Source organism: Ruditapes philippinarum, unplaced genomic scaffold, assembly GCF_026571515.1.
Source record: "Ruditapes philippinarum isolate M1 unplaced genomic scaffold, ASM2657151v2 ctg7089_1_1_1_1, whole genome shotgun sequence".
NCBI lineage: Eukaryota > Metazoa > Mollusca > Bivalvia > Venerida > Veneridae > Ruditapes > Ruditapes philippinarum.
This window is the reverse complement of record NW_026863260.1, coordinates 13,411-28,623: the sequence shown is the minus strand read 5'-3', so window position 1 is coordinate 28,623 and position 15,213 is coordinate 13,411. Positions and strand designations below refer to the sequence as shown.

General features: G+C 32.6%; 1 protein-coding gene across 1 annotated transcript; it reads right to left on the bottom strand.

Annotated features, from left to right (window-relative positions):
• Positions 1-82: 82 nt before the first annotated feature.
• LOC132721645 (sodium/myo-inositol cotransporter-like) lies at positions 83-14,844 on the bottom strand. Its single transcript, XM_060705975.1, is given in 15 exon segments — positions 83-109; positions 511-548; positions 1,589-1,629; positions 2,058-2,208; positions 2,898-3,005; positions 4,516-4,641; positions 5,119-5,340; positions 5,745-5,825; positions 6,366-6,471; positions 8,153-8,257; positions 9,108-9,167; positions 9,664-9,768; positions 11,719-11,790; positions 12,820-12,985; positions 14,546-14,844. Coding segments are annotated over 14 exon segments (1,374 nt in total). The 5' UTR covers positions 12,952-12,985; positions 14,546-14,844.
• Positions 14,845-15,213: the final 369 nt, after the last annotated feature.

Sequence of the window (15,213 nt, the reverse complement as noted above, 5' to 3'; positions counted from 1 at the left end):
AATTATACTTTACAGTCTTTTACAACATCAACGCCCAGAATGCTCCCTTTAAAATTTAGAACAAACTATACTTTACAGTCTTTTACAACATCAACGCCCAGAATGCTCCCTGTAAAATTAGAACAAACTATACTTTACAGTCTTTTACAACATCAACGCCCAGAATGCTCCCTGTAAAATTTAGAACAAACTATACTTTACAGTCTTTTACAACATCAACGCCCAGAATGCTCCCTGTAAAATTTAGAACAAACTATACTTTACAGTCTTTTACAACATCAACGCCCAGAATGCTCCCTGTCAAATTTAGAACAAACTATACTTTACAGTCTTTTACAACATCAACGCCCAGAATGCTTCCTGTAAAATTTAGAACAAACTATACTTTACAGTCTGTTACAACATCAACGCCCAGAATGCTCCCTGTAAAATTTAGAACAATTATACTTTACAGTCTGTTACAACAGCAACGCCAAGAATGCTCCCTGTAAAATTTAGAACAAACTATACTTTACAGTCTGTTACAACATCAACACCCAGAATGTTCCCTGTAAAATTTAGAACAAACTATACTTTACAGTCTTTTACAACATCAACGCCCAGAATGCTCCCTGTAAAATTAGAACAAACTATACTTTACAGTCTTTTACAACATCAACGCCCAGAATGCTCCCTGTAAAATTTAGAACATACTATACTTTACAGCCTGTTTCATAGATTGATCCCCATAAACTCATGGTCAATTAATAAAAAGCCAACATCAACGCCCAGAATGCTCCCTGTAAAATTTAGAACATACTTTACTTTACAGTCTGTTTCATAGATTGATCCCCATAAACTCATGGTCAATTAATAAAAGGCAAAATAATGGATTTAAAATGACATTTAGACACATTGTTCCAGTTGTCCCGGACATAAACACAAAAATTGAATGTTTGAAAATTCCACAAGCTTTAAAGGCCAAATGTACCTCAGCAATGCTATCATTTCAATTTGTCAAAAACTTTCTATTTTTGGTATCTCGTTACAGTTTTCAGGCAAAAAAATACAATTTGCAATAGAATAGAAACTATGTTATAAATAAACTTAACTATTAGCTCTAAATAGACATTGCGGTAAAATCAATTAGTATATGAAGAGCATTAATAATGAATTTAAAAAAATACCTACATTTTACAATAATTAGCTAAGCTTACATACAACATTACAGCACATTCAGCGCAAACATCTACTATTAATCCCAAAATTATATAAAAACATAACACTTAAACATAAAGAAGACATTTCTAAAAGAATTATGAAAAAAAAGGCCAAAATAATAAAATAAAAGAAATTTGATTAATAAAATAATAAAAAAATTTTTATCATTAAATGATCAAATACATGAGAAAAAGTTAGTCAAATGATACTTATAGACCAAAAACAAAAATCAATTAATAAGCATATTACTGTTCATCTAACCACGGAACTAGTAACAGCTACGATAGAAATAATAAAGGCTGCAAAAATAGGCCGCGAGCCAAATAATTTTGTTATTCTTGTATATAATGAAACTTGACCCCCTTTTGTCTCCTTTAGCACTGCGTACCCACGCTATTTGACACGCCCACCATGATGAGTATGAAAAGTCTGAAATGAAAATGAAATGCTTTCTATAAAACCTAATCTTTGTATCATAAAACAAAAAAATCATATGCCCTCATTTGCAATCCCAATCACACGTGACGTCAGAGACGTCACATAGTACTACACATACGTATTTCAAAATAGAGAAAATGGGAATCCCTAAAGAAAGTCCAAAAAGCAAAACTGAAAATCCTGCAGGCTTGATTTGATTGAGCCTGTTCATGGACGGAAGTGTCAAGTGCAAAGTACAGTCCGAGACCCTGAGCACCGGCTTAAGCAGAATTCAACATTAAAACATGAAAATGGCGAAATTATAAATTAAGAAACATTCGCAGATTTGTTCAACACATTTCTTTCCTCAAAATACTTCCCCGAAAAAGATACCTTTATATAATGATGAAATATTCTATATAATGCTATATAAATCTTACCTGCCTACAAGCATTTGTTCTCTTTGAGAACAGTTCTTTCTTATTTTAGTATAAATATCAACAGTGAACAGGGTACTGGCGCTGTTAAAGATCGAGTCAAGGTCACTCATAAGAGCCGCTATCATCACCGCCATCATAAGACCACGTAAACCTGAATATAAGACCATGTAAATCTGAATATAAGACCACGTATACCTGAATATTAGACCACGTAAACCTGAATATAAGACCAGGTTTACCTGCACATAAGACCACGTAAATCTAAATATAATTCCACGAAAATCTGAATATGAGATCACGTAAACCTGAATATACATGTTCGTATGCAATCAAGACTTTTCGTTATTCAACACATCGGAAATAAAATTGAGATATATAGGTAAGGGTCTTTGCTTCCTTAAACATGAAGCTAAAAGATGTGTCAATAAAGGAAAAGAAATAAAAAGTTTAAGTTTGTTTTAAAGGGAAAATATAAATATTGCAATATCTAAACGACTGACTACGGGATATAGTAAATTTTTATATTTACAATTTAGTTGGAAAATTGTACGGACATATCTTTAAAGTAAAATGTATTTAGACGATTCGGTATTTTACAAATAATCTATGACTTTTGTCATTTAAAATTGCACATAAGTTTCAGTAGTTTCAGTAGTTCAGTAGTATTTTTTTCTTTGTTATCAAAAATTGCCATTTGTACACACCGAAACATATAATTTTGACGAAAAGAATTTTGACAAAATATATTGGCATTTAAGATAACGCAGAAAAGGGAAAACTAAAATATGTACAAAGTGCAATTTCTGAAAGTCTGAACCACATCTTGTTTCTGTAACCCACCTTCTGGCATGATACCGAGGACAAGTCTCGGATAGGCTATACTGCTACATCCAGCCTCGCTTTGACAAACATAGTTACATATTTGTGGGTCAACACATGCAACTTCGTCTGTAATAACAAAAGAAAAAAAAGAACTATGAACTAACAACAAGTTGCAGCTAAGTCGGGTTTTTCTTCATATATTGTTACGTTAACCTTTCAAAATTTTCGAAAGGATAAGCACTGATCCGTTTCATAAAATAACGATTGAACTAAAACCTTTAAATTTTACTTCTGAGTTTCTCTTAAAAAATTTCTTGAAGAAAGTCAAGGAAAGTACTTATAAATATGCAAATTATTAAGTCAATCTCATTTAAATATTAAACGCTACTCATTCAAATAAACTCCTAATCAACGCTACGCATTAAAATCAGCTTCTAATTACCGATACGCATTAAATGCAGCTCCTAATTAATGGTATGCATTAAAATCAGCAATAAACGCTACGCATTAAAATCAGCTCATAATCAACGCTTCATGCAAGAAATAACCTAGTAGACATGAATTTTAGTCAGATTGATCATTAAGTATTACAAAAGACTCGTAATGAAAGATCACATATAAAGTATGTAAAAGGCACAGTATAAAATGGTGACCGTGTAACGCCAAAGGCCTTTGTGCCTATGGGGTGACTTTCATACAATTGGTTTTAATGATCTTTTGTCAAAGAGGCTTGCTTATACAATCCACTGAATTAACATGCTTATTTACTGTTAACAGAACGTCAATCAAAACAAACAAAATATAGAGGATATTTGTTTGTTTGTGTGTAAGATGAAATTTTATTTCATCGAGTGGGCTTTAAAAACAGTATTCTCACGAGTGGATGTTTGATTCATAGGGATATCATTTGGATTTGTTAGTCATACACCTTTTTAAAAGAAAGAAAACTTATATGAGGATTGTAACAGACAATAAATAAAGTGGATAGAAAATTGGAAAACTTGGAAGCCTTACGAACGCTGGGTCGTTTTACATATTCTTCGACTGAAAGCTGCCATTGCTTTGCAAGTTTTCATAAAGCATACTGCAGTTTTTGCTCGTAGGATACTTAAATATTCCCAAATGTCATCAAGAGCAGTTTTGCATGTGGAAGGAATGTATTTTTCAGACTGTAAAAATGAAACAAAAAATTAAAGAGACGATATTTGGTGATTGGTAATTTTAATGAATAGAAGTAACTTACTGTAAGTTTTCTTCTTTTTATTACTTTTGACATATAAGTTATTTATCAATTTCAGCTTTGCTTTTCTTTAAACAGCCTGATATTGACGGAATAATCAGCAAAAATAAAATTGAGGTACAACATGGGGAAAATCTGAAAAAAGTAGTTTCGTCATTGAAAAGTGTGAAATTATATTTTGATAATTTTCACTGTGAAATTATCAAATATAATTTTCACGGATAAATCAGTAATCCACTGAAAAGCATAAAATAAACAATACTAATTTGATAATGATATGTATTTGTTTAATCAACTCGATTTAATTACAGCTCTGAATTGTATCACGCCTTCATTCTACACAGGCATGGGCCGGTCTCCTATGGTAGACAAGGTATACATGCTATATTTTATTACCAGCGTAGAGAACTCTGCTGATCATCCCAGGCATCACCATCATAAATAATGGTAAAACTTTTATAAAGCCGGCCATCAGTGTGGCTCCTTGAGCATGTGACAATCTCTTGGCCGCTGTACAATCACCTGACAAGAAAATACATAAATAGCAATGACGTAAAGTAAAGATCAGCCCCTTTTTTAGAAACGCATTGACAGTTTTAACAAAGTTGTATATATCCGTCACCTTCCACACAGAAGAAGGTCCTTGCAAGAAAATAGGAATGAATTAGACCATTGTTATATGTTGAAATTACACCGATTCCTCTGTACCTCTTCACAGAGAATTCAAGAACAGTTTTCATGGTTTTTACTTAAAATCTAGATGTTTGAATCATACATTACAAATGGCTTTTCTAAGCACCCTTATCGGACGATGCTTTATCAAACAGGAAGATGCTTATTTGTCAAACGATTAAGAATTCTTTTATCTCTGAGATTGTATGTTACGAATGTCAACTGTGTTGAAGAAACTTAAGTGAATGGTACAGTGCAATTGTATACAAATACAAGACAAAATATTACATGGTCCAAATATTATATGGTCCAAGAAATTAAGCTTACGTTAGAATACCTGATCGGCACACCAGTACCAAATAGACCCCGGCGTTTGTCCTAGCAGAAACCCTAACCACGGCATATAGTCGTCGTCTGCTTCACGTAACATCCGGAACGAGTTCGGGTCTGTCTCGTGACACGTGGTGTTTGGCATTCTATACGTCATCTTGGTAGTTGCATTCGGGTATTTTCGGGCAAGCCCGTCATAACCACCGATCTTTGAGAAACCTGAAATTCAAGATATTGATAAATGATTATGTTTTTTATACCACTTTTCTTGAAAACAGTATTTTTCCAGGCATCTACCTAATTTAAGTAATAAGTAACGTTCCGAATCGATTTGTATGATCACCATTTAAGTGTTCTTGTCATTGTGCATCTTTGTGTAGGGCCTACAGACAAGTGTACAAAATGTACATAAAAAGCAAATTTAAATCATTTTCAATTGATTGTCATTGATCATAATTATATAATTGTTTATACCAATTAAGGATTGTCAGCATAGGTAATTATTAAATGGACAAAACATAAAAACAAAGTTTTCTGTAACTATAAAATATACACATATTTCCAGTCAACCTCCACTCCCCATCACACACCCAAATTTAAAGCACGCCCCAAAAGAAACTTACTCATTGCCATCAAAGTAAGACCGCCACCAACCATCAGTATGGCCTGCATAGTGTCTGTATATATCACAGCAGTCAAACTACCTGTAACATGTTAATTACGAAAATATAAATGTGATAAATTATACAATATGTTTGAGTAAAATGTATACAGAATAATTCTTTTTATAAATAAAATTATCTATAGAGTACTACGGGATGTCAAAGTTAACATGCAAATGTCAAATTAAATAATATCACATTGGTATGTGATGAACAATTAGATGATGAACGATTAATGTTTTAATTGCTGGACAGATTAGATTATTCGATTTGGCTTAACTTACAAACATTCATGTCCACCTTTATAATTGTTTCTGTTTAAAAATGGCAGATTTTATCTTCGTTTAGTCAGTATGATAAAGGGAAGTGATATATCTGTGTGGCCTTAAAATGCACATCTATAGCAACACTGAAATGATATCGCAGCACACGGACTGCCTGTGCGGCAAAAAAACGGGAAAAGAATAGCAAAAAGCCTATACATGTACATTTACCGGAAAGTCTTGGCGAAAACAAACAACAAACGGTGGAAAATAAATAAATAAATAAATAAATAAATAAACAAACATGTTAGGAACGTACCTGTCATGGTCATTATTCCGGTAACAGTGACTAGGATAAATATACATAAATATAAATCCCATTTTAGTGACTGCTGTATAAACAAAGCCCCCGTGAAAAGATCGCCCTGAAATATGAAAAATTCCAGGTATATTTATATTACTATAATTCTTTTACTGTGTAGGTATAAATGAATTCAAATTACATTGTACAGCAGTGACAATCATACAAAAGTGACAATTCTAGCCAAAGAAGTCTGAATTAAATTGGTAAAGAGTTTATAGTGCAGTTAATAATCGCTACATCAACTTCCACCCATGTTACGCCTTTGCCGTGCTGCTCCCACTCCCCTTTACCAGTTTCCCTGCCCACGGGAATATTACTTGATATATTACCATATAAAGTAAAATTATGGCGAGATATAGCTGGTTTTATTTGCTCAAAACGCCTGGTTTAAAAACAAGAGGAAAATCAATGACCCACGGGCCGGGGCTAATTTTAACCCCAGGACCTTATTTGAACAAACTTGGTAGACACCCATTAGAACATGTTTCATGCTAAATATCTTAGCTCTAGCTCTTTGAGTTCTTTTTTAAAGATTTTTTAAGTTTTTACTATATGCATATAGGGAAAATCAATGACCCCCTGGGGCGGGGCCAATTTTGACCCCAGGGCTTTTATTTGAACAAACTTGGTAGACACTCATTAGAAGATGTTTCATGCTAAATATATAAGCTCTAGCTCTTGGGTTCTTTAAAAGAAGATTTTTTAAGTTTTTACTATATGCATATAGGGAAAAACAATGACCCCCTTGGGCGGGGCCAATTTTGATCCCAGGGCTTTTATTTGAACAAACTTGGTAGACACTCATTAGAAGATGTTTCATGCTAAATATCTAAGCTCTAGCTCTTTGGGTTTTTTCAAAGAAGATTTTTTAAGTTTTTACTATATGCATATAGGGAAAATCAATGACCCCCTGGGTCGGGGCCAATTTTGACCCCATGGCTTTTATTTGAACAAACTTGGTAGACATTCACTAGAAGATGTTTCATGCCAAATATCTAAGCTTTAGCTCTTGGAGTTTTTTTAAAAGAAGATATTTAAAGTCTTTTCATTCGGTTGCCATGGCAACCAGAGTTCTGGTTTCATGCCAAATATCTAAGCCAAGCTCTTTGGGGTTTTTAGAAGAAGATATTTAAAGTTGTTTTTTTGGGTTGCCATGGCAACCAGAGTTCTGCATGGAATTAAATTCTTTGAACAATTTTCAAAGTTGACCACCAAAGGAACATTCCTGTGAAGTTTGGATGAAATTGGCTTAGTGGTTTATGAGGAGATGTCATTTAAAGTAAAAGTTTACGGACGGACGGACGACGGACGGACACCGGACGAAAAGCGATCACAAAAGCTCGCTCTGTCACTTTGTGACAGGTGAGCTAAAAACTGCAAGTTAATAGGAGTGATGACAATTTAAACACTATCTCACCGACTTCATTCAGCTCAATCAAGTAACTTCCTTCTCAAGTTTTATGAATAAACGCTTGTAAAAAAATCCCCAATTTAATGCGTTTGATGTTTATTAAAGTAATTCACTATGTTTACCAATGACGGAGAACAACTAGATCTAGTCCCTGTTTGACACAAAATAAACAAGACATATTTGATGTCTTACGCCTCGATTTATAAAGGTTTCACAGCTGTGTACTATTCTTACAGAATTCGGTAATGCACTCGACAATGTATAATAATAACCTCAAATTATATAGCTTTACAGCGGAAAAGAAGTGGCTAATTGTACTTCGAATACTTACAGAACATTTTGTGAATATATATAAAATTAGAGATAGTAATGCAAAGTAAACCCGCAGCCTTTCACCGCCAAATCTTTTTGTAAGGTATTCAGGCATCGTGTACGTCTGAAAATTAAGATTATAATTAATTTTTTTTGTCTAATTACGAATTTGACAATAATAATATATGAGCCGCGTCACGACAAAACCAACATAGTGTGTTTGCGACCAGTATGGATCCAGACCAGCCTGCGCATCCGCGCAGTCTGATCAGGATCCATGCTGTTCGCTAACCAACCCTATTACAAGTAGAGAAACTGATAGCGAACAGCATGGATCCTGATCAGACTGCGCGGATGCAAACCCATTATGTTGGTTTTGTCGTGACGCGGCTCAATTATATCTCATGAAATATCTGCAAAACGAACTCTCATTATTATCGGCCAGTGATGATATATTTTTATAATGATGAACTATTTACATATTCCATCTGTCAATTTGTCGACCAACCAGGTAGATGGAGGTGCTATGTTTACTTTACATGATTGTTTATGTAAATCTAGCTTGCCATGAATATTAAATGAGGTTCAGGTATGCTTACTATCTTAAGTGACACATACATACATATAAAAAAACTAAAATAGTCAAGATAAAATTCAAATTTTCATTATCATGATTAAATCTAGGTTTAATGATGATGGAACGTTGATGTCAAAGGCGATGGAACACTTGAGTGGAGAAAGTTCAAACCATTAAATATTCAAACATTGAATGTAAACCTATGTAAATATATACAAACATAATGTTCTACTTGTTCTCTAATATTATTCAAAGGTAAAATAAATTGAAAAAGGTCACGAATATATTATCATCAGATTTTCGGACTCCTGTTTGATAACTTTTTGGTCCAAGCTAATAATCGAATTCAGGTTTTCGGCGGGATCAAAACAAAACAACGAATTTAAAATAAACTTACCCCACATGCGATGTATACGGGGATAAATATCCAGCCGAGTAACTGTAAAAGGAGGATTGCCTGAAAATAAATAACATGTTTCATTTATATAACATGTCATTACAATACAATTATTATCATATTTGATAATCATTTGAATTCTGGCACCATTATAACATAAAGCCATGGCGGAAATTAGATGTATTACCTTCTTTAAATAAAATGTACTATTAACAAAATTCAGATCGAACCTGAGATACCTCCGATTGAAAGGTCAATAAACTATTGTAATGGTATAATAAGCTAAAATTGGACTTTCAAATGTGTGTTCTTTTATAAATGTAAATGTCCCTATATATTTTGTTAGTGCGCTCCTTGTATTATTAATCAAAATTTGGTGTCACAAAGTTGTTAATTTGCAAGCATGGTGGTATGTCATCAGCAAACATATACACTTTAGTGCTAGTCACTCACTATTTGGGCGATTTGGTATTCCAGGGCTTCAAACTTTGGTAATATATTCTATACATAAATATAAATTCTGTATTTCCTCTCAAACATTGTACTGATTACTTACATTAAATTCCCATGCTCCAACACCAATACCCTGTGCAGCACCCGAGCCGGAAAGACCTATAAAATGTTCAGTTCCGATGTTACTGACAAACAGTGAAGCACCAATCTGAAATAAGCCAAAAATTGTATAATAAATACATCAGAGGTTCATTATCCTGTAAATATTTAAGTATGCTTATGTGTCTAAACCATGGTTTACTTGTGATATACGAGGGTTGTCCCAAAAGTCCGTGACAAATTTTATAGACGGTTCATTTTTAACGCCAATAGATAATAATTCAAACATAAAACCGTTAAGGTTATTATTTAACATTACAACAAATCATTTACAAAATATTTACTCTAGTTACTTAGAAATTTTCAGTATTAACGACATTGGACTGAGTTGCCGGCGCACGTCAAATAATTTGTATTTTGTTATGAATAGGCTAAGATTAATTACGTATATTTCAAATATCTGATGATGTGTCTGCACAATGCCACGTTGGCTTCCTCTGCTGCTATGTTTACATCATCTCAGAAAATTTTAGTTAAATAACTTAAGAAACGAACAGGCTACGGATAAATGAAAATATATCATAGAAAATAGGAAAGTTAAAATGGCGACGTTCGAAGAATTTGCGGCGCAGTGAACAGGTCATTCAGGTTTCTTGACTATTTCGAGATGACACATGTTACGATTTTCAACAAATATACCAAATAAAACAGTTTAGCAACATATCCTGAGCATTTGTTTACTAAAGGCATGAACGGAACCAGAGTTCTTCACTACAAAAAGCGAAAATAAGGAAAGCATGAATAAGAAGACCAATCTCCGTCGCCAATTTTCTACTGCTAAAAGCAGGTGCAACCAGACCGGGTGTTCGCGTGTAGCAAAAAAAATAATGTATGCCATCCAAACTTTCAACAGACTTTAACAACCACATGATTAAAGTATGTAATTGACCATTTATGGGTAAAGCTGCATCATTATTGCGTTGAAAGCCATTGAAAGTATTTGAGAAAGGCGCCTTATATAGATTTAACGCCGTCGTTGACGTTTGACGTGCGCCGCTATTCAGATAGTTGCCATGGTATTTACGGCATATGTTTGTTGTTTATTAATATTTTTCCATGTAAGTTTGTGAAAATGTTTCAATTATATGGGTTTATAACATATTAAAATATCAAATTCGTACCTATTTTAGTTAGCTTTTAAACAATCTTGTCACAGAATATTGGGACAACCCTCGTATATCATAATATGTGTCATAAGCATCGTTAAATTTTGATATGTAATGCATCCTAAGCATGGTTTACTTGTTACATGTATCATAATATATGCCTATGCATGGTTTACTTGTGATAAATATCATATATGTCCAAACCATGGTCTTCTTGTACTATTTATTATATGTGTGTCAAAAGCATGGTTAAATTGTTATATGTAACATAATATATGTCATATGCATGGTTTACTTGTGATATCTATATCATAATATGTGTCCAAGCATGGTTTACTTGTGATATCTATATCATAATATGTATCCAAAGCATGGTTTACTTGTGATATCTATATCATAATATGAATCCTAATCATGGTTTACTTGTGATATATATCATAAAATTGTCCTGAGTATAGTTTACTTGTGATATATATCATAATATGTGTCCTGATTATAGTTTACTTGTGATATATATCATAATTGTGTCATACAAAAGAGGTCTACAACATTAGAAATTAAACATTTAACATATAGAAATAGTAATATAAGAAACCCCATCATGGCAGTAATTACTCGTTAATGTTTCAGGTTTTACATATTTACGTTATCATGACTGCAAGAATTCAACTTCAGATGTAAATTCTAATGAATATCAAACTTATATGGCACTTCATATTAATTTTTGTTTCAGCCATACACATTCATATTTTAACTATTAATCAACATTTTCATTTAATAAATTTAGAAAAAAATCTTTAAAATCTACGATCAAGAACTATTGTCTGAATGGCCAATGGTCAGTTATTTCCAGCACACCATTTGACATACATTAACATCGTGAAAATACTTACAGGTAAAAAGAACATAGATCTTCCAGCGAGAAAGAATCCACCAACTGTGCTTCTGTTAGACCTGCACATTGCCTGAAATAAAAGGATGTTACAGTAATATGATACTTTATATATCCTTAAATGACATCTTCCTTAACTTTTTTGTTCTGTTTGTTTAATTTTTTTTTGGTTGACGGGATTTCCCGTAGAACTATACCGATGTTTTTTTGCTTTTAGAAAAAAAGGGGATAAAATTTTTTAATTGAAAAGGGTTTTTTTATAAAAAAAAAGAAAAAAAAAAGGGGTTTCTTGGGGAAAAAGGTTTTTCCTATTTTTTTCATTTTTACCCAAAAATTGGGTCTATTTGGAATTTAAAAAATAAAAAAATTTTAACATGGGGAAAAAACTTTAAAAGGGACGCATGTCGCCCGAAAATATAAAGTCAATTTTAAAATTACAAAAAAAAAAACCAAAACAGGGGGGAAACACACAATTTTTAAAAAATTTTTAAACCCTTTGGGAAATTTAAAACCCAACAAAAAAAGGGCCCCCCAAACCCGTACCCCCTCTACTTTCTAATTATCTCAACGTTCATTATGGTCGCTTTATTTACTTTAAATGAAGCTCAACTTTATCTCCTTTCACTTATGTAAATTAAAATATCAGTTCTTTATTCAAATCACGTTCAACATAAACCTTGTAATATTTGTATGTATGTAAGTATGACAAACTATTGTCTCCATGCAGTTTTTGCTCTTTATATGCAGACATGTTGTTTCCCCCCTCCCCCCCCCAACTCCCCCTCATTGTTATGCACCTTAATTTGTTTCAATTAATGTCATTTAATAAGGAAATACTACAAACAAAATTAAACAGACGGCAGTTCTAAATCGAGAAGGCAAAAACTTGATCGGAAAACCTCTAGAACTAGATAACTTATTAAAAATGGCACTATATAGAAAGTTTTTTTTTGTATTACACAAAAAGAACCACAACTTCGCATTAACCACACTAAACCACGCATTATTTTTCTTTTTACATTCAAACTGTTCCTTTCTTTTATAAGAAAGCTTCACCATAAAACATCTTAAATTGTTACAATTTGTATTTTTTACAACTTACCACAACTCCTATGGCAATAATGATAACAAAGTATCCGGCCACCACGCCCAGATCTGCCCCGGTCAGGGAAACATTATCTGTGTGAGGGTACTCTGCCTTAAACAAGGCAAGCCTTTCTTCTGATGTAGCCATTGACTCTGTGCAAAATATTCCAGATTTCAGTCACCTTAAAAAAACAAAAAAACAAAAAACAAATGAAACTAGCTTACTCAATTTGTCTTGAATTATATTGAAATAAATTATATTCATATAACATAAACGCCTATTATTCTACTTATTCTAAGCTCCGTTTTGAATAACTAACTCATTTTGACACAGGCTTTAAACAACATCAGCTTGGTGCTGGTATACAAAAAATGCCGTTTTTTATGTTTTCTGAAGATGCTGCAATAATGTATTACATCAAATGAACGGTGGTTAAAATACACGCACTCTACATTTCGATGAGGTTAATAACACTACTTTATTATATACTTATACATGAAATATTGATGAAATAAAAAGTTATTTTCGATATTCCGTATTTTCACAGTAAAAAAAATATTTTCACTGTTGTGAAACATATTTTTCCGTGTTTTCACTGGTGTCTTGCCGGACTTCTTTCTTCCAAATTCAGCCAATATGTAAAATTGAAGTGATGAAATGTCAAAAAGAGAAACATTTATATATAAAAACAGACAATTCAAGTGTTTTCTCTAAATGCAGATTTTTTTGTCATCTTGAGGTATGAAATATTTATTTTCATAGCACTCAATGAAAATAAATCCTGTATTTATAGAAAAAACTTGAATATCCTCTATAAACCATACACAGAAGCTTTCGATGGGTAAATTATTAAAACATATTTTACATTAGAATATAATATGTTAAATAAATATGAACTTATTTATTTATTTATTAAATATTAATTTATTTATTTATTTGAATACATTAGAATAGAATATGATTAAATGAATATGAAATAATTGATTTATTTATTAAGTTATTAAATAATTAATTTATTTATTTATCTTTGAGATTTGTCGAACAAGAATTTGAGAAACATGAACTGTCGAGTTTACTAAGTTAAAATATCCACCTATAGCGTGTGTATCAAATCATGTTATAAATTAGTTAACGTTTTGTAGGCTCATGATTGAAATAAATAAAAGCGGCTTTCATAACAATTGAACTCTGACCCGGCTGAAACCGGAAGTGATAAACTTTTGCAACCAGTACAGGAGCCAGCCCGGCAGGTACATCGGTCCAGTCTAACCGGGCTCGATACTGTTGGTAGGTTATGATATACACGTATATTTTGGTATTGAGATCCCTTAAACTGAACTGTTAAACATTCAAACTGGGTAACTTTAAAACGTTAAGAGTTAATCAAGTTTGAAGCTTTGACACACATCTTCTCATAAAAAGTTTTGAATAGAGCCCGATCCCAAAGACAGACGCTCTTTGTTGTATAAGGAAACTTTCCAAATCGCTGACGGGAGACAGGCAGCCCTTCACCGTTTAAATAATGCATGCAGGTCCATCATGTACGCCTAACTCAAACATCAAGAAAGTGTGACAGTATCATTGTAATTGTAAACAAACAAAACAAATCATTTGTTTGAAATGCGTAATATATATGCTTATGACAGTAAGTACGTTAAAAGGAAATAATACAATATATGCATCTTATGATGTTTATGAACCGTAACTTGACTTTAAACATTTTGTATTTAATCATACATACGTTTATTCTCCGAAATCCTCAATATGTATTAATGTTGACAGCCAAATATCTGTCAGTAAAAATTTACATCCCGTTCAGAAAAAGGTACAAACACCAAACACTGCAATTTTGTTATACAGGTAATTCTTCATAGCAACAATCAAAGTACAGCTAGCTGTAGTGTTTAATATAGTTCACGGTTTACATACATTTGCATATCATTAATCTATTAAGTTGGTTTACCACGTGAAAAAATAATTATTTGTAAATATTGTCTTGTCTTCTATGTTTAATTTCTCACAACTGTCAATGTATTAAATGTTATTTTATACCATTTTAAGTATAAAGTTAAACATTAAATTTCGCGAGTGTATATTTTGTAAACAAAGCATGCTCTATTTGACAAGAAGATTTGTTTACAAGTTCATAAAAAGAAGGTCAATGTATTTTGGACAAAGACCGGTAATGAAAAGACCTGGCGGTATGTAAAAATGTTGTTAAATCTACACCCCGCTAATTTGTGAAATGGACTTGAAGTACTTTATATGTGGAATGTCCAATGAACGCATCTGTGGATGTTTCTAAATTCATTTTTGTATCATCCCACGTTAAATGTGTGATATTCTGCTTTAACCGGTGCTAGGGAGCATGAGCGGCAGCATGTACTTTTCTGTACTGTCCACGAACAT